At 32.4% G+C, this 18,964-nt stretch overlaps 1 protein-coding gene across 4 annotated transcripts; it reads left to right on the plus strand.

Moving 5' to 3' along the window:
* The first annotated feature begins 2,004 nt into the window (after nucleotides 1-2,004).
* Nucleotides 2,005-17,203, plus strand: LOC106072053 (tRNA (cytosine(72)-C(5))-methyltransferase NSUN6-like). Of its 4 annotated transcripts, none has more exons than XM_056025357.1 (11): nucleotides 2,019-2,158; nucleotides 3,833-3,953; nucleotides 8,707-8,841; nucleotides 9,039-9,140; nucleotides 12,170-12,263; nucleotides 12,396-12,552; nucleotides 13,539-13,740; nucleotides 13,997-14,114; nucleotides 14,198-14,355; nucleotides 15,093-15,218; nucleotides 17,010-17,203. In XM_056025357.1, the coding sequence occupies exons 1-11, from the start codon at nucleotides 2,124-2,126 to the stop codon at nucleotides 17,172-17,174; spliced, it is 1,413 nt and encodes a 470-aa protein (XP_055881332.1). In that variant the 5' UTR covers nucleotides 2,019-2,123; the 3' UTR covers nucleotides 17,175-17,203. The 4 variants fall into 4 exon arrangements, with proteins under 4 accessions (XP_013087770.2, XP_055881332.1, XP_055881334.1 ...); XM_056025359.1 differs by lacking the exon at nucleotides 3,833-3,953 and adding an exon at nucleotides 6,409-6,527 and having other exon boundaries at nucleotides 2,055-2,158; XM_056025358.1 differs by lacking the exon at nucleotides 2,019-2,158 and adding an exon at nucleotides 2,848-2,864.
* Nucleotides 17,204-18,964: the final 1,761 nt, after the last annotated feature.

Raw genomic sequence — 18,964 nt, forward strand, 5'->3', positions numbered from 1 at the left:
ACTACTGCCTGTGTGCTCAAGTCCATAATGTGTAATTCTTGGACAATACACAAAGTATCAATCCTTTTTTGACACAGTAGACCAAGTTGGATCAGATATGTCACCCGCATGCCAGATGAAAGAATTCCCGAGAACATCCTGTATGCTGAGCTTGTGGAGATCCAAGAAACCTAACATGATTTACCAACAGAGATGTCTGTAAGTAAACTCTGACGACTACATGTATACAAAAATATTTTGAGAATTTGAGAATTTTGCATATTAAATAATTATAATTATAATAAAGTAGAAAAATAAGATTACATCTTTCTTCTAAAATATGGCATATTATCTTTAGATATTATTTTTTTAAACTTATGCTTTGCTGTTAAAATGATTCAATCGGAGAGTCATACTCTAAAAAAAAAACGAGGGCAGAAAAAATGTATTTAAAATAAACAAAACAGTTAACACACGATTAGATTTATTATTATTTTTTTTTTTTAGCAAAGATACGTAGGCCTATAATTAATTAATAAAATTCCCCAACAGCACCTACCTAAATAAATCGTAACTAGAAATCAAAAACCTATATTTATTGTAGTATATATAGGTCTGTGGTTGTATTTTATATAGCCTTCGTAACTTCTTCTATAGAGAAATGACTTTTGTAATTTCTTTTACTGAAAATTGGGCTATTCGCGTCTGACACATATAGTAGAGTCACTATTGCGGAGCAGGCATGTTTGCGGAACAGCTCGTCGAAATTAGTTAAAATCTACTTTATTTTGAAATTTTCTGCTAAACTACTGCAACGGTACTGCGCATGGTCCATTTCTCTACATTTCCAATATAAGGGTTTTCCTTTCAGAGCAGAAAATTAATTTTGACTCCAGGTTAAAGTTGACAGGTGTGGAATCGTCCATTATTTTTCACGTACCAGGAGAACCGTATAGGCCATGGCTTAAGGCTTTTTTAAAATGATAATGACACATCACCTGCATGATACACATATTTTTCGGTTTATAAATGGATGAGGAAAAACTTCATTTCATAGCTATCTACAAGGAATTCAATTTTTTTTAAATTAGGAGGTGTTTATCCTGTTTTTACCTTTTTAAAGATAGTCACAATTGTGGAACACTATAGATGTTATTTATTTGACCTGCGCATTTACTATTCATTTAGCTTAATATTTACATAGTGATTTAGATATCGGAATTTAAAATGAGTTTGTATTAGTATACATAAATTAAAAAACATTTAGAGAATAATATTACATATAATATATAATTTATGATTACCATACGTCCAGCAAAAAGAAGACAAATCATTATACCATATATATATATAATATTAATATAACAAAAAAGAATAAAAGAATAGTGGGAAAAAAAACGTGTAAGGAAAATCAGGGTAGTGTGACGTCAAATACAATTAAAGAAGAGGTAGAGAATCTAAAAGTGACAACGTGTTGTCTTAAGCTTTAATAAAATAAATTTAATGTAAAGGATAAGGAGTTCAAGTATTAGACTAATAAAATATATGCTTTATATAGGCTTTGTTCCGACATTTTTACCGTGTTCCGCAATTGTGACTTCTTTAAAAATCCTGTTCCGTAATTGTGACTACCCATATCTCAGTCGAATTGAATGTAAAATTTAAATATCTGTTGAAAAGCTAAACAAAGCGTCTATTTTTATCGGAAAATGGATGGGCAATACCTAGATACTTTTAGTTTTTCCATAGGTCTAACTATTACGGAGCAAAAATTTGAAAACTAAAAGTAGCTGCAAACTGTTCCACAATAGTGACTCTACTATATATAATTTTTATGTTCAGCAACAAACCCTATTAAAAACATATAATACCATCTAAACATTAATATTATTCCAAGAATAATTTGTAGAAAAAAATCTATATCTAAATCTATCTTACATAGATCTAAGATGTACCTTACTAAAAGAGGAGAGGAGAGAGAGAGAGAGGGACAGTGACCGGGCGCGCTCTGCTAGCAAGGAGGTCACGTCAGTACCGTTCAGTACGTCATCATACGTACGGATAGACAGCTGCCAAATAATCTAAGCTAGATTCTAGACTAGTCTAAAATTAAAAAAAAAAAATGATAATACATTTCAGTTCAGATGATGTGTATCAAGCACTTAAGCTTTCATATTCGGTAAGATTTATTAAAAACAGAATTAGACTACTATACTCTATTCTAGATCTAGCTATAGACAGTTGAGTTACTACAGATCATCACCATGTCATCTACCAGCGATGTCCAAAATACAGCCCGCGGACCAGATCCGCCCCGCCGAAACGTCGGTACAAAGTGTAAAAAAAAATGCAGATTCTAGATCTAGAAGTTAGGGCCCTCACTTTTTGAGTTTTTCCCTGATGGACTGGACTGGACACCATGACGTCCATGACAATGAACTTTGTTATGAACATGTGTACGTTAATAAAATGATTAAAAATGGGAGAGCCGAAGAAACTTCAAGTTTATTCTGGATTTCAATTTAGTTAAAGCCTACCAGGAAAAGTTAAAAGGATCTTTACTTTTTTATTTTGTACCACATGATATGATGATAGATCTAACAAGCCAACATATATTAGTTTTGTAAAGTGTGGCTGTTTAAAAAAAAACAGCAACATATAAACAGCACTATAATTATAAATATAAAACAAATATGACGACATTCTTGGTTTGAGCCGCGATTGTTAAAGTTTAAACTACATCTAGAGATAATAGGATCAATGGGAATATTAACAAAAAGAGGAAAATGAGTCATTGGTAAAGTCTACAATGAGAAATAAAGCCAGTTCACTGTCACGGCGCGTAACAAAATACGAGATAATCATTCAATATCCTATTAATTAATGTAAGTACTAGATCCACAAGTTTCTAATACATTGTTTCAGCACAATCTCATTTCTTTTTTATACTTTTTCTGTCATGCGACATAAGTGTCAGAAATTAAAATGGCCTGCAGGTTGAATTAGGTTGGGCATTGCTGATCTATACTCTATACTATAGACCTAGCAATGTTTCTCAAGCTTTTACTAGTGACGCCCCCCCCCCTTCCGACCAAATAGGGCCTACAAAAAAATTACTTCCTTTCATTGGTGGGAAGTTATATATATATAGTAGGCCTACATCTAAGTAGAAGATCAAATTCAAATCTAAATAATTTAGTATATATATATATACTATAGATAAGAAATTGCTGTAAGCTTGTCGCCGCTGTTGGATCAAAGTGTAACAAACTCTGAAGCAGAGGATTACATTTTAATGAGCTTTATATTGTGTTACATGGTCATCCTTGTAATCAACAAGATTGTAAATAGTGGACCTGTTTTGTTCACACAAAAGACATCAACTCACATTTGGATGGCCTGAATAATTTTTACTGTTCTGATGTAAGAAAGACTTCCTGAAATGGATGGCTGCTTGGTCATGTTGTATGTGCTTTGGACGGTTACCTATATTCCTGGATTCAAACCCTGCCCATGCACCGCCCTGGTGAAGGTTTGGGCTAGGATGTAATTATCTCCAATTTTATAGGAACTTCCGAAACATGTAAAACAATTGCATTGGCAAGGACATATCCAAATTTCTTCTTTAAAAGAGATTTTAAAATTGATTTTGTTCTGCCACAGTTTAATAACATCACTTAATTTAATTATTTAAACATTGGTCCCTTTACGTTATTATTAAATACTCAAATATGGACTACAAAGCAAATAAAACAGACTTTTTTTTTTTTTTTGTTGTTGTTACATGTTTCGAATGTTCCTTCAGAGTTGAAGATAATTTTGCTATATACATCCTTGCCCAAAACTCCCACAGGTTGATAGGGGATGACAGCCTAGCAGACAAATATGAACCTGGGACTATCAAAACGACCAGACAACAGTCCAGTCACTCCAGTGAGCATACCGCAAGACCAGGCTGCCATCCATCCTTGCCAGTAAGTTGCAACACCATTTGGGTGGAGGCAGCGGCCATGGATGCAAGATCGCCGGCTATAGCCGGCAAAATCGAAGTAAAAAAAAAAAACTTGCCGGCAAACGCCAGTCCGACTGATTGCCGGCTCGGTATCAGACTTTTTTTTTTCACATTCACGTTTTGATCTTTCAAATTAAAACTTAATAAGTCAAATTTAAAGAAAGACAGGAAGTTACAATTCTTAAGTTACGGCGCATGCGCTATTTCCGATTTTTCGCTTTGTATCAAAAACGTAAACAAAAGTTAGAAACAAATCCGTATGGCCCCGGCCTGAGAGCCTAATTATGCTAATTTAGTAAGTAGATCTAATTCTAATAAGTTTGATCTGCCGGCATAAAAATTGAAACCAGACCTAGAGGCTAGATCTAGTCTAGAGTTCTAGATCTATTTCTACATTTTAAATGATTTTAGAAGTTGAACGTATTTACCCGAAAATGCGAAATTGCCGTACCGTGACCTCCGGCGTACCATAAATCTAACTTCTAGATCTAAGTCTAAATCAAATGGCGTAATCATCGCCGTATCATACGGCGTATGTATGAGTATGAATTATGAATAGATTAATAGATCTATAGTCTTGTCTTTTTAAAAATGTTTTTATTACTAGATGTAGATCTAGAATAAAATTCTAGAATCTAGATTTAATTAGATCTAGACTTTACTAGATCTAGTAGAATATTATATCTGATATTATGATAAATAATTATGATAAATTATAATACATATGATCTACTTTTGATCTATATACGCTGCTTCTGCCCAGGGACAAGTCTAGAAATCTAGATCTAGAATCTAGATCTAGACCTAGTCAGGCTAGTCACAAGTGGTATCTAATAGACTAGTCTAGATCATCTCAGTAGATGATAATGATAGATCGATATCAATGTCGTCAATGAGTATTAACTATTAGATCTAGAATCTAGTTAATTAGAATAATTAGTTAGAATATCTTACAACTTACAGTTACTTGAGTTACAATCTACCACTAGCCTGACTAGGTGGTCCCTAGGCAGAAGCAGCGTAGATCAAAAGTAGATCGTATCTATTATAATCTATTATCAGATAATGAGATATAATATTCTACTTGTAAAGTCTAGATCTAATTCAATCTAGATTCTAGATATAATATAAAAAACTTATTTTAATAAAGGCAAGACTCTAGATTCTAGATCTAGTAGCCTAGAATAGATGATTCTAGTTGATTCTAGTTAGGGCTAGACTTCTATCATCTTATTCTTAGCATTACTAGATTAGTGTCTAGATCTAACTTCAAGATCTATAACTAAATCTAGAGTATATATATAATTTTGGGTTTAGGTCTAGTCTAGACCTAAATGTAGAGAAAATCTAATATCTAGTTAACTAGTAGCTCTAGTGACACTCTATTCCTAGACAAGTTAAAGTCTAGACTAGACTCAGAGACTCTATATCTATATATATATATGGCTCCTTTTGTCTCGAAAGGCAATGGATGCGCCCAAGTGAGTCACTGGTTTTGGCTTAATCTTGAGACGGGGCAGAATCTGGTGTGGCTAATCAAGCCAATTCTAGAACGGCAGACTTTGCCACAATTCGTACATGTGTATGCCTCTGATTTAGGGCTAGCAGACAGGGCAGCTTTCTTTTTTTCCCTCTTGATTAAAGCCGCTTCAATTCTTTTGTTCTCAGCAAGGGTTGTCCCAGCACGCACAGTCTGTCTCCATGCACTCCGGTCTTTGGCTATGTTTTCCCACATGCTTTCACTGATGCCTGAGGCTCTCATGTCTCGCTTGCAGACATCTCTATATGTTAGTCTTGGGCGGCCCTTGGGTCTGACTCCTTCCACAAGCTCAGCATATAAGATATCTTTCGGGATTCTACCATCTGGCATGCGGGTGACATGTCCGAGCCAGCGTAATCTTCTTTGTGTCAGAGACTATGACTATTGTATGTCTAGATCTCTAATACTTAATACTTACTAGTTTCTTTATTAGACCTAGATATAGATAGGTGTAAATTGATGGATCTACTCTGTTACTATTCTCATAGAATTAAAATGACATATGATAGATCTTGACTAGATCTAGATATCTAGTATAAAAGTCAGTCTAAGTACTCTAACTCTAAGCTACTATTAGTTAGAAGATCCAGTTAACTAGTTCTATATTTGGTAAGATCTTCTTAACTTTTAACATAGGTGCTACAAAGTTTGATTTATACTAATATAGTAGTAAGAGGTAGGCCTATCTATGTGCATATTATATATAAAAAAAATGAAATGTTCAAACATACATGTAGATTATAGTAATTAAGTAAAAGCTTAAAAGCTTAGAATTTATAGTTTGTATTTAAAGATATATATATATATATATATATATATATAAAGCGGCAAATGTTTTATTTATGTCGTGAAGATATAAGAGGCATCATGCTTGCAGGTATTTTGGGGTTGTCAACCCCCCCTTGCAGGCAAAACAGGGCTCTGTTGCTTGCATCCATGGGGCAGACTCACAGCTGGAGAAACACACACACACACACACATAATATATATATTCTAGTAAGTATAGAATACAGAGTTTTGCTAGATTTAAATGTAACTTTAACATTATTTTAATTTTAAAAAATTATATGAATATAAGATGTGTGGCAACTTCCAAATGTACATCTAAAATTTAAATCCTATCTACATTTATATAGAGATCTAGATTAATACTACATATTGATAAAAATGATAATATAGAGTCTAGAATCTAGAACTATTAGTAGTAACCTTGTGGCAAATCAATGAAATAGACTGACAAACATGTTGGCAGTTATTGAAAGAAGTTGAAATGTCTGGTTTAAAAAAAATGCACTCATTTAATTTTATATATATTGAAAAATGAGCATGCGTAAAAGTGATAATCGAATTTACGGGCTGGTCCAAGTTATAAGTAGGAAAAAAAGAGAGGGGAGTGCATGTAAAAAAAAAATCATTATATCAAAAGTCAAATCAACAGGCATAGCCGGTGGGTAATGCTAGTCTTTAAGATAATATAGAAGGGTTCTGCTTACAGTTTGTCTTCTAAAGAGGTGATCTGTATCCTCATTTTGCTTCTTGATAAAGTATGCAGCTTTGAAGGATACTGTTGGCATTCTCTGGTGATACTCCATAATTGTTAGATACAATTTTCATCTTCTGGAACATGAGTTTCTATTGAGCTGTGTTTGGGGGCGAAAATTTATATGTTGATCATGTTAGGCTTAGTTTATAATAAGCATCATTTTTCCTGAGATTGATGTTTTGTAGCTGATGCATCTTTTGCAAAGCTTATATCAACTCACTCTGTCTGTTTGGTAAAACATTTGTACAGGTTATTTAATCCACATTCTATCTCAGATTAAGTTGAAATTTTGCAAAATTATTTCTTGTACCTGACTAAACAAGAACCAATTTTAAAAAATTAACCAATTAGTTAATTACTATTGGGGATTATTTTTTTTTAGTATCAAACAAGGGGAAGAAATTGTACTTGACAGATGTGGTGGTATAAGTTAGAATTAGTCCCTTTCATACTTTGTGTAGAGAAATAGGTTGTCATATAAAAGTTTCTCATTATCTCATCTCTGTCTGTGGTCCCTTCTGGGGCATAGGCCACCAATCAGCTTCCTACAGGCGTCTCAGTTCTGGGCGAGTCTCTCCATCTGTCCCTACGTCCTGCCCATCTGCTTTGTATCTGCTTTCCAGTCGCTGTGCCATTTATTCTTGGGCCATCTCCTCTTTCTCTTTCCTTGGGAGTTCCAGGTTAAGGCTTGGCTTGTTATGTTGGATGCAGGCTTGCAAAGGGTGTGACCTATCCATCTCCAGCATCTCTGAAGGATATCTACTTCAATGAGCTACTGCTTTAAGGAACAGTGGCAAAGATTGCTGCAGTTTAACATATATGTGAAATGGCTAATATATGACATTATCACAATTTACTGTAACTGTTACGAACCACATATTGGGAATGAAGTGTCATTGATCATCTATTGCTTTTTAAGGAAGACTAGCAAGCTAGAACTTGTTGGAGTCCCAGTTGTGGAGAAAAACACACAATATAAGTGTCAGTGTCAGTTGAGAACAATGGAGTAGTATTGAGTAGTAATTGGTCAGTGTGAGTCATTTCTGAGACCATATAGTTGTGGAGACAACTATTTCTGAAATCTGTGTGATAGTTTCTGCTCCCATTCCTCAGACTTGTGTCATACTAATGACACCTTTCCTTGGTTAGAAGCTACAAATATAAATTACCAAACGATATTGGCATTGATGAACTACCAATGTTAATGAATGCCCCCCTTTCAGAAGCCAAGCTCATTAAAAAGTAGAATTAAGTCATCTAGGATTAGGATTAGAGTGTTGATTTAGAGACTAAGCTTAGTCTTGAAGATACCTTGAGTAAAAGATCAAAGTTGTTGGTAGTGATAAGCAATAGATCAGTTTTCAATAACAAAAGCTTTGCTTTAAAATATTCCTTTTGCTTAAAGAAATCACATACACCTTCAACATTTTTTTTTTTACTTCTTTAACAGTTTTCATTGGTTGGTTGACAAATAGATTTATGCATTTTTTTTTACCAGGGTATGTTAACTGTTGTTTACAATGAAATTGTAAACATGCCAATTGAAAACTTTGAATATTTCTTTATTTTAAAATCTTCTGATTGTGTCATTAATCTATATTGTTTGTTTTTTTTTTGTTTTTTTAAATATAGAATGATGAACACTTTAAACAACTTTTAGAAGTTTTGACACTACCTCCCCTCTATACAACACTGCGAATTAATTCAGTAGAAAATGATCCAGATAATAACATTTTATTGGAGGAAATTCAGCTCCATCTCAAAAAGGTAACACCCAATATTTATTGATTTATTTGAAGTGTCTATTACACTACACACATACTGCACACAATACAGCATTTATAATACATCATTTCTCAAATTTTCATTTTGATATATTCAAGTTATCAAAATAAATTAATTAAAGTTGTTAAGATTAATTAAATTAATTCTCTTTAGTCTGTGAATATTGTTTCTTTCTTCAGCAAACTGATGCTCTCTGTAGACCAGAATACAACATGTTTATTCATCCTGTGTTGAAAGACTGTTTACTTATTCAGAACAGAGGACCCAAAACTATTGACGTGGTAAAATCTTTGCATTTCTAACTCATTAGACATACATCTACATTGCTACATTTTGATAAATAAATATATTAAAATCTTCATTACATGCATTTTTTTTGTGGCAACAAAGTTTGTTTATTCAATGGCAAAGTCTTGTCCTGTAAAAACACAAAATTTAGAACATGTTAGTCTTTTGCATAAGACAAAATGCAGAGATGACTACATGCCCAAATGGAAATGGGTATTCCCAGACTTGTAAATGTGTAGTTTTAGGGCCAAATGTGTATTTTCCTAAATATAAAGAAATCAGGAAAGACTAAAAATCATTCAAGCAGGAAACATACACAAAATGCAGCAATACTAAAGTTAACACAGCATAGAGTTATATAAGACATTTTGTACAGTTGTCAAAATATTTACACTTTTAGTTATTGTTATAGACTTTTCTAGAAAATGTTAGAATGATGTTGTTCTTGTCACTTGGCAATGATCTTATGATCGTAATGCCTTTAGTGCAGTGATGCCCAGCCCTATTCTTCCTGCGGGCCATTATATTTTCCGACATTCCTGCTGCAGGCCACATCACCAAAATATAAAAGAAATAAAAATAACAACCATGTTTATTACAAACCCATGACTCTAGTACTTACAATAATTAATGAGAAGTTTAACCAAAACCAACTTCTCATCTGGTTAGGATTAGACAACAAGCTTGAGCATCCTTTGTGATGGTTGAAATTTCATTAAACAAGTTTTTACCGGTGGGGGTCTATTGCATGTTCAAAAATGACACCATTACACAGTGGTCTTCTAACATTGATATCTACTTGGTGCCTTGACAACTCGAACTTTTCTAGTTGTCTTGATTGGCACTACAAGTTCTTCTGACATAGATCTACAACTGTTTATTTCAGTAGTTCTAACCAGGGCACCGCTACCTATTGTGTGCATTGCACGCAGGCGGCCGAATGTAAGGGGCAGCTAAATCATTATTTCAAGGTTTCTTTTTTTTAATTTTTGGCTTAATAATAACAAAATATTTTGTTTACATTCTACTAATTCCATTATCCTTTAAAAACTTGGGGACTGGGGGAGATGATATTGGTATAATAAGAAGTTATTTTGGACACTTTAAAAAGAAAAAAAAAGCGGCTTGCGATGATTTCCATGGGTTTTTACATTGGCGCCGACTCTTTCCTGACCTTGAATTTTCGTGGGTTGTTTGTAATATTTGTTTTGAGTCGAATAGCTCGCCTTGTAAGTAGGTCTAGTAACTAGAAGGTCAACTTTAAAACAATGTCACTTTTATTTTAAATGGCTGTTAGTTGAGAGTAGAATATAAAACACCTTCATTGGTTCAGTTGTACTAGCTGCTTGTAGCGACATGCCAATGACCAACTAACAACAAGGAGAGGGGGCGGCGAAAAAAATGTTTTATTTTCAGTGTAATTTATCTCAATATTAGTAAAATTACAAGTTTTAAATTTAAAATATCTTAAGTAGGAGACGTCATTTTATCTTCTAATAAGACCTTGTTTAATGTATATCGCTTTTTGCGAGGTGTGTATTCTACAATATGGGTGAAAACGTTTTGAAGAAAACATTTTAAAACGTCTCCGCTGGTGTGATTCTTCTGGATTTTTAGTCTCAGAATAGTAACATTTCTTATGTCTATTGCACTTTATTATAGTGACAACTTTTGTGTGAAAAAAAACAACAAAAAAAAAACGCCTGCAATAGAGAAGTCTAACATTAACATGAAGAATATATTAAAAAGATGACGCCCATTACAGACGCACTTGCGCATTATGTAGGCCTACCTAAAATGTCCCTCGCATAATACTAATGGCCAGAGCTCCCTCTATATTATTAGCTTTAATATGGCCCTCGACTTTTTTTTTATCAGGATGAATAGTGTGTTCTTACTAAGAGAAAAAGGCCAGAAGATGCTTACCGCCTATTCCTTCCCAGAATCAAACCCATTGCCGACTTGACCAAAAACCTGCTGCATTTTCAATTCTATCTCCATGAAGAAACTTTTACAACGCTTTAAAATTATGTAGGCAACACTATTTTGGAAAAACAAAATGACCATAGGCCTATTATATATGGGTCTGTGAAACTGACTCATTTTAGTGAAATTTCATTACCTAAATTTGGATTCTATACATAGTGTTAAAAATATAAATGAAAAAACAAAACCTAAAAATTGTGTTCTAATTAAGACTAAGTTTCTTTTCTTTTTCATTTCATTTTTTTTAAAAATGCAAAGTTAAAATTGAAAATAAAACATCTGTCTGTGCATTCTTGAGTACTGATTGTTTGAACAGTTTAGAATCAGTTGAAATACTGTCTCTTCTGTTCATAAGCAGTTATGATGAAGAATATGACAGTCCGCTTATTGGATAATTTCTATACTAAAGCATAGTGAGATATGGATCTTACCTATTTTGTATGCTTTAAGGAAAATCTGCTTGATGATACCAACATGTAACCTCAAAGTATGTTATAAAAATCAAACAATATGGCTCATACATCTCACTTTGACCATTTGATTAAGGGTATATAGGGCTTGATGTAGTTATTGTTAAACCCCATTTAGTATCAAACTGTCTATATTTGTAATTGTTGAATGGTATATTGTCGTTCACTGTCTCTTCAGGTAGGCCATGTTGAGCAAAAGTAACTGTCAGTGCCCTGTTTTTTTGTTTTGGTTTAAGACGCTTTAATTCAGGAGAACTAACCAACTACTAGCAAGTAGTCATTGTTCCGCATCTAAGGAAAATGAGCTGTGTTGTTTGATTTTGTAACATACTTTGAGGTTACTTGTGTGCATGGTCTGTCTCAATATCTCATTATCCAGACAGGGAATTGGATTGTGACTTCTACTTGTTTAGTGGAATGACCAATCAAATCTGTAGAGGTTGTTGTTTTGATAGACTATGCTCTAGCGTTGTTTTGTTTTTCTAGTTAACAGTGTGCGTTGTTGCAGAATACTGTAATCTAAATTATTTTTTGAACACACTTGATAATGTTTTCTACATCTGCAGGTAGACAAAGAAATCATTGTAGATTTGTCCTGTGGAATGGCAGTTCTCAGAGGTGCACATGTTTTCAAAGTAGGAATTATGGGAGCTCCAATGAGTAAGATGAACTCAAATAGTTGACAAGAATTAATGTCTTTTTTTTTTGTACAATATAACTCAGTTCTTGTCTGTGTACATGATACTAATTGGAGCAAGATTTCAAAACCCCTGTATAATCATTTATTTGAAGGTCTTAGAGCTGGCGATGTTGTATCTGTGTATGCTGACCTTGATGGACACTGTTTGAAAGGAACAGCTACTTGCTATAGTAATCAGAAGTTGTTTGTTGGAAATGGTGTAGCTCATGTTTCTAGATCTGATTTGTTTAACTCTCAGACTTTACAAAGGTAAGCCATGTTATGTAAATGAAAAACTTATTAAAGATGATTTTAAATTTTCAAAAGAAAAATTTGATACTGTGTCAATAATTTATGTAACAATGTGACTTGTAACTTGTTAGACCTTTGAAACTCAATCAGTACAACTAGCACTTCAAACAACTTAGCTCCATCCTGATACTAAACAGTTCTTAGGCTGACAACCTTTTATCTATATATACACTGGATCCTTTCACCAAACTGCAACCTTTTAGTTCTTCCAGGGCAATCCTTGTTTTAAAACTCAACATTTGATATTAAAAATACTTTCTACAAAAACCTAAGAGCAAAACAATTTTAAGTCCTCATTACACCCATTCAATTTTATCACATGACCTCATTGTGAATTTTTCTCCACATTATGTTGATCTAGGTTGTTATAAACACATTAAGCAACAACAGTCATGAGGGTAATTGTTCTTAAAACAAATACAGGCAACAAGCCAATCTCTATGAAGAGTACTGTCTTACAGTCAATCATTGCTTATTGTTACATTTGTAATGATAAAATAAAATGGAAGACAAATAACCAAGGCTTAATTTATTTTCTCTATGAAGAATACTGTCTTACAGTCATTCATTGCTTATTGTTACATTTGTAATAATAAAATAAAATGGAAGTCAGAATACCAAGGCTTAATTTTTTTTTCCAAAAGCAATTTACTTAATTAGAGAAAATAGCTGTATAATGAAGTTATTACTTTGAAAATTTAATGATTTCACTTGAGTTGCCAATAACTTAGAAATATCAGAAGAACACAAAATTACAAAAATCTGCATATAAATAATGTTTTAATTTTTCTAAAAAAATTTTTTATAAAACAGTATGTTTAAGGGTAATTGGCTGAACAAAATTATAATTATGATATATCTTTCTTTTTTTGCTTCATTACTGTTCTTTATCATTTTTGTTACATATAATAATATTGGTAAAGATAGCATGTTACTTTTTGCAGTGGGATTGGCATACTGATGACTCATCCGGTATATGAAGCCCCTTCCCTTGCAGAAATGTTAACAGTCAGGATTTCTTCTCAAAATTTACCCTCTATTGCCTGTGTCTATGCTTTGGATCCACAGGAAGGGGAGATCATTCTAGACATGTGTGCAGCACCAGGAGGAAAGACAACTCATATAGCTGGCTTGATTGGAGATAAAGTATATAGCCTTTTTTAGCAATCTGTGTCACTGTCTGTTTTCTTAGTACTACTTATGGTCTTCGTTAAAATGCAAGAAAAGTAATATTTTTTTCCCCACTTTGAAAAAAATATGCCGGTTAACCGCTGCGTACCATCACAAAAAAAAGCACTGTCTATAGATAATAACCTATATTTAAAGACACATAGAATTCCTATTGTCTCAGTTCAGTGTTTCTATATAGGTAAACTTTTGTATTCCTTTTCTAATTTGTTAGGGACTTGTTATTGCACTAGACAAAAGCTCTCAAAGAGTAAAGAAAATGCAAACCTTAAAGAAGAAGAATATAGAGATGTATGTCTTTGATTCAACAAAAGCATGGTGTCCTAGTGCAGGTAATCAGACCATTTTCTTTGAGAAATCAAATCTGTTCACTGGTCTTATCATTGATTAAGTAACATTTGATTGATTGACTTAGATGGCTCTAATAGGCCACCCTACAGCCCAGAGACCTTTGATCGTATTTTGGTGGATGCTCCTTGCAGTGCTCTAGGCCAGAGACCTTGCTACAAAAATGAGATTTTACTTAATCAACTCAGATCTTATCCAGTTATCCAGCATCAACTTTTAAAAACGGTATGTTTCATGTACTTGATCATTTAATTTTTTTATGTTACATTCAATGATTGTTGTCTAACATTTGTATAGACAGTTCAAGAAATATGTTTGAAGAGAAACTTGTGCTGTATTTTCTCCAAAATCATCTGACATGCAGATTCAGTGGTGCCGTGATTATAGCTCAAATCACTTTAAGAAACATTGAAGTGACATAATGTTAATATACTTTTTTTTTAGTTAAATGTCTTTGAACTGTAATATGAAGCAATATACATACAGCCTGTACAAATTAGATACAGGATACTGTAATGATGAACAAAAACTAATCAAATGTTTTTACTTTAAGCTAGCACTAGCTCTAACTTTCTAACTAAATAACTCCAAAACTCTCTAACCTTCTCTAGTCTTTTATACCTTTTTCATAGAAACTTCTAGAATCATGATGTCACCCCGTGACACACTCTCTATAAACTCTATAAACGTTCAACTTGGTTTATTATTAAATTTTTTGTCATTCCATTACCTTGACCTATATATATTTTTCTGCTTAAACTTGAACTAATTTTTTTTTATCAAGGTATGTCTTGCATTTTTTTCTTTTTGTGTGGTATGACATAATTTAAATAAAGCCAAACTGTCTTACAATGACCAATCTTGAACTGTCTATACATGGGTGTGACAATTGCTATAGACAATGTGTTTTTTTATAGCTGATAATCTTGTTGGTTTTTTTTTTAATTATTCTTATTATTTAGGCTGTCAAGTTATTAAAACCTGGAGGTGTGATGGTCTACAGTACATGTACAATAACCAAAGAAGAAAATGAGGATCAAGTTTCTAGACTGCTAGCTACAAATCCCCAAATAGAACTCATACATACAGTAAGTTCTGTGTTAATGTTTGTGTTGGTAATGACAATGGTTTGCGTTCTTTGTTTTTATCTGATAATCTTTATTTGTCCTTAGTATTGACAATTAGTTGTTAGAAGTGAATTCTGGTGATATGCATTTTGGCTCTATTTTCCTGTTCACATTGTTTACAAAGCTTCACAAAAAGTATTTTTTCCTAGCTTTCACGTATGTAAGAGCCATTAACTCTTTATCTTCGTAATTATTTTTGCACTTTGGACTTTCTGACAGAATTGTTCATTTTTCACATTTGTACATTCTACCCTGTTATGATTGAACTTCAATAACATTTTCGTTTGTAATCAGAAAATGTTACTTTTAGTCTAGATTTATAGGAGAATACATGCTCTTTTTATATAAAACAAATTAAAGTTTATAAGACTAAACATTAATTAAATTTAATGAGGTCAAATCAACGATGATATTGTTAATAAGGAGAGAAAGAGTTAAACTATTTTGTTACATCATAAATGTAGACAATAGAAGGATACAACCATGATCATCATAATATCTTGAACAATTGTTTTCAAACTAATCCAAAATCTTTTTCTTGTCTTTGGTTGGCTATTATTTTTTTAGATTCAACTCTATATCTTGCTATAATTATTGTCATACCACTTATGGATATATTTTGTACTTCAAAGAAAAATAAAACATACAATAAGAAATAGCATCAAAACAAACAAGAAATAACATCAAAACAAACAAGAAATAACATCAAAACAAACAAGAAATAACATCAAAACAAACAAGAAATAACATCAAAACAAACAAGAAATAACATCAAAACAAACAAGAAATAACATCAAAACAAACAGCTCTGTTATTTATCAAAGTAAACTTTATTTTGGTTTCTTACATTTTTAAAATGTTCAACAATTTGTTTTAGCTCAAGAATTAAGGGCTGAGTTATCAAATTTTATTAGTACATTGTTTAGTGTGTATGCTTATAATACATTTATGGTTATAGAAATTAAAATATTAATCATATTGAAAATATAAAAACAATTTGTCTTTGTAACAAAAACATGGGTATTGTTCAAATATCTTTCTTTTGTCATAATTAGTCAGATATACCCTTGAGTTCTTGTTGATAAATAGTATAATTTGAAAGCCCTTTTAAAGAACAAGACTAAGGAGAATAAATGAACCATGTACTTCTCATTCTGAAAACAATCAAAGTTTTCTCAGTAACTACTTGATGATGCTTTTTGTACTTTAGTGAGCTCACAAACCATTTTTAATATGTTGCAGACTTTTCTAAATGTCACTTGCAAATATTTCTAAATAAACATTAACTTCAGAAGTTATAGTATGCTTGTCAGTGGTTATATTAACGGGTATATATTCTTAAGTATGCCAGTCAGTGGTCATAAGAACAGGTATATATCTGAAATAATAGAAGCACAGTGGTCTCTTTTTTCAAAGAAAAACTCAAACTTAAGTACTTAGTGTGCATATATATGTTAGTACCATCACAAAAGAGATACAAGACACCGATAGCAAAGACAAACAGACACAAACACTCTTTTGTTCCCCTGGCAATCAAATCATTAAATAAGAACAATCTGGTATAGACTTTGTCACATGTAAACTATGAGTGAGTCTGGTGTGAATGTACACTTTGGTTTCTTATAGTTATAATGTTTTTTGTTTGGTGTAATGCACAAATTGTAAGACAAATTTCCATACGGATAATAAAGATTATTATTATTATTATATAATATATGTCTATTATTTGTCATTTCCATTTATTTTGTTTAGCCTTATAAACTTGGAGGTGATGCTTTACCCACTTGTGACTTATCCAGTGAAGACAAATCAAAAGTTCAGAGATTCGATCCTAGTTTTTTATATTCTGATGACAAAGACCTTTACAATGTTGACACTATTGGATTTTTTATTGCGAAGTTTCAAAAATTAAAATAAATTAAAACTTGAATTTTAATATATGTATATATATTTTGTATTGTTTTTCTTGAAAGAAGTGTATTAGTTAACAATGTTCTCCCAGTTTACAGGATTACAATTGACAATAATAGTCTAGAGGAGACATGGGGGATCCAGACATGCCTACAGTGCCGCATTATGCGTAACCGTCCCGCAAAAGCATCAAAAAAGCTCACATGTTCTGCCGTTCCGCATTCACGATTTTTTGTTCCGCCAAGTCTGAATTCCGACACAAAAAAAAAATCGCCAATTTTTCATTATTTATTGATAATGCGAAATGAAAATACTGAATGCAAAATAAAATATATATAGGTCTGTGTTTATTGTTTACATTTCATCTTCTTCCGGACCCGGTGTGTCCTAAATTTACGAAGATAAGGTTGAGCTAGATCTAGACATAGATCTAGACAATCTAGTACTCTAGGCAGTCTAGGTCTAGATACTAGATCTATTCTTAGAATCTAGAATATAGATCTAGTAAGTGCTAATAAGCCAAATGTTCCATTCAAATCCCTTTCTTTCCCGACAATGGCTCTACTAGTCTAGACTAGATCTAGTGAGTCTAGTCCTAGACTCTAGACTCTATTCTGAGTATTCTCATACTGTAGGTAGCCTTATTTAGCCTTAGCCTTAGGCCTTACTGTGTCTAAGTAAGTTAATAATTACATTTAGGTCTAGATCTACTTTCTTAACTATCTACTAGATCTAGTCTAGATCCTTTTCTTAGATTACTTAGAAACCTAAGAAACCAGTTGGGTTAGTGTTAGAAATAGAATAGTGACAATACTCTGACTCTGACAATACCACAATAGACATCAATAGTCAATTAGTTATTAGTCTAGATCTAGATCTGCTATTCTACTTATTATTTACATAGTCTAAATTAATTATTAGTTTAGTTTCTAGAGTCTAGATCTAAAAGTAAAAGTAGGACTAGCACTAGATAACTAGATGATACTAAATCTAGATTTAGATCTATATAGAAATAGACTTAGAAGTAAGAAGGTGATAGATCTAGATTGGATTCTAGATTTCTATGTATCATTATCATATTATGATAAAATAATTATGTAATAAATTTAGTTCTCAATAAGTTGAATAAGTGTATAGATCTAGACATTAATATTTAGATCTATAATCTATAATATTATTTTTATAATCTGTGTCAATCTGTGTTCATAGACTTAGAGGACTTATTAGATGTAGGTCTAGGGGTCTAGACTAGTAAGTCACTAGTAGACTCTTAAATTATTTTAGATCTAGAACTAGAGACAACATCTAGAGTGATTAGAGTAGAGCCCTAGAAAAGGATAGATAATCAAGTAGATCTAGAATAATCTAGATATAGTCAGTAGATCTATATCTAGTAGTAACAAATAAAAATAGATACAGTAACATTTGAGTCTAGGTCATTAGAATACATATTAGTTAGAATTCATCATTTAGGAGTTAGAACTATTGATTTCAAACAAAGGACATAATTATGAATTAAAGGTTTTCTTACTTTTAATTATAATATTTACATCTAATTTATAAGAAGCAAACTAGTATTGTTATTAAAGTAATATAATTGAAGTTTTATTTATATTGCGTTCAGTAAGGCTAACAAACATAAACGCGTTTATGTTCCACATTGGAGCCCAAAATTCCACATTTTCAACCTGAGTGTTCCACATTCTGGGTCTTGGGGGTAGGCATGTCTGGGGATCAGATTTCAACATATACAAAATAAAACATTATTGCCATTCAACAAAAACAAGTCATTGTAA

Source organism: Biomphalaria glabrata, chromosome 4, assembly GCF_947242115.1.
Source record: "Biomphalaria glabrata chromosome 4, xgBioGlab47.1, whole genome shotgun sequence".
NCBI lineage: Eukaryota > Metazoa > Mollusca > Gastropoda > Planorbidae > Biomphalaria > Biomphalaria glabrata.

Coding starts and splice junctions, on each gene's coding strand:
- LOC106072053 (XM_056025357.1), top strand. CDS start 2,124: ATGATGTGTATCAAGCACTTAAGCTTTCATATTCG. Junction 2,159..3,832: donor CACTTAAGCTTTCATATTCG/GTAAGATTTATT, acceptor AAACTCCCACAG/GTTGATAGGGGATGACAGCC. Junction 13,741..13,996: donor CTGGCTTGATTGGAGATAAA/GTATATAGCCTT, acceptor CTAATTTGTTAG/GGACTTGTTATTGCACTAGA.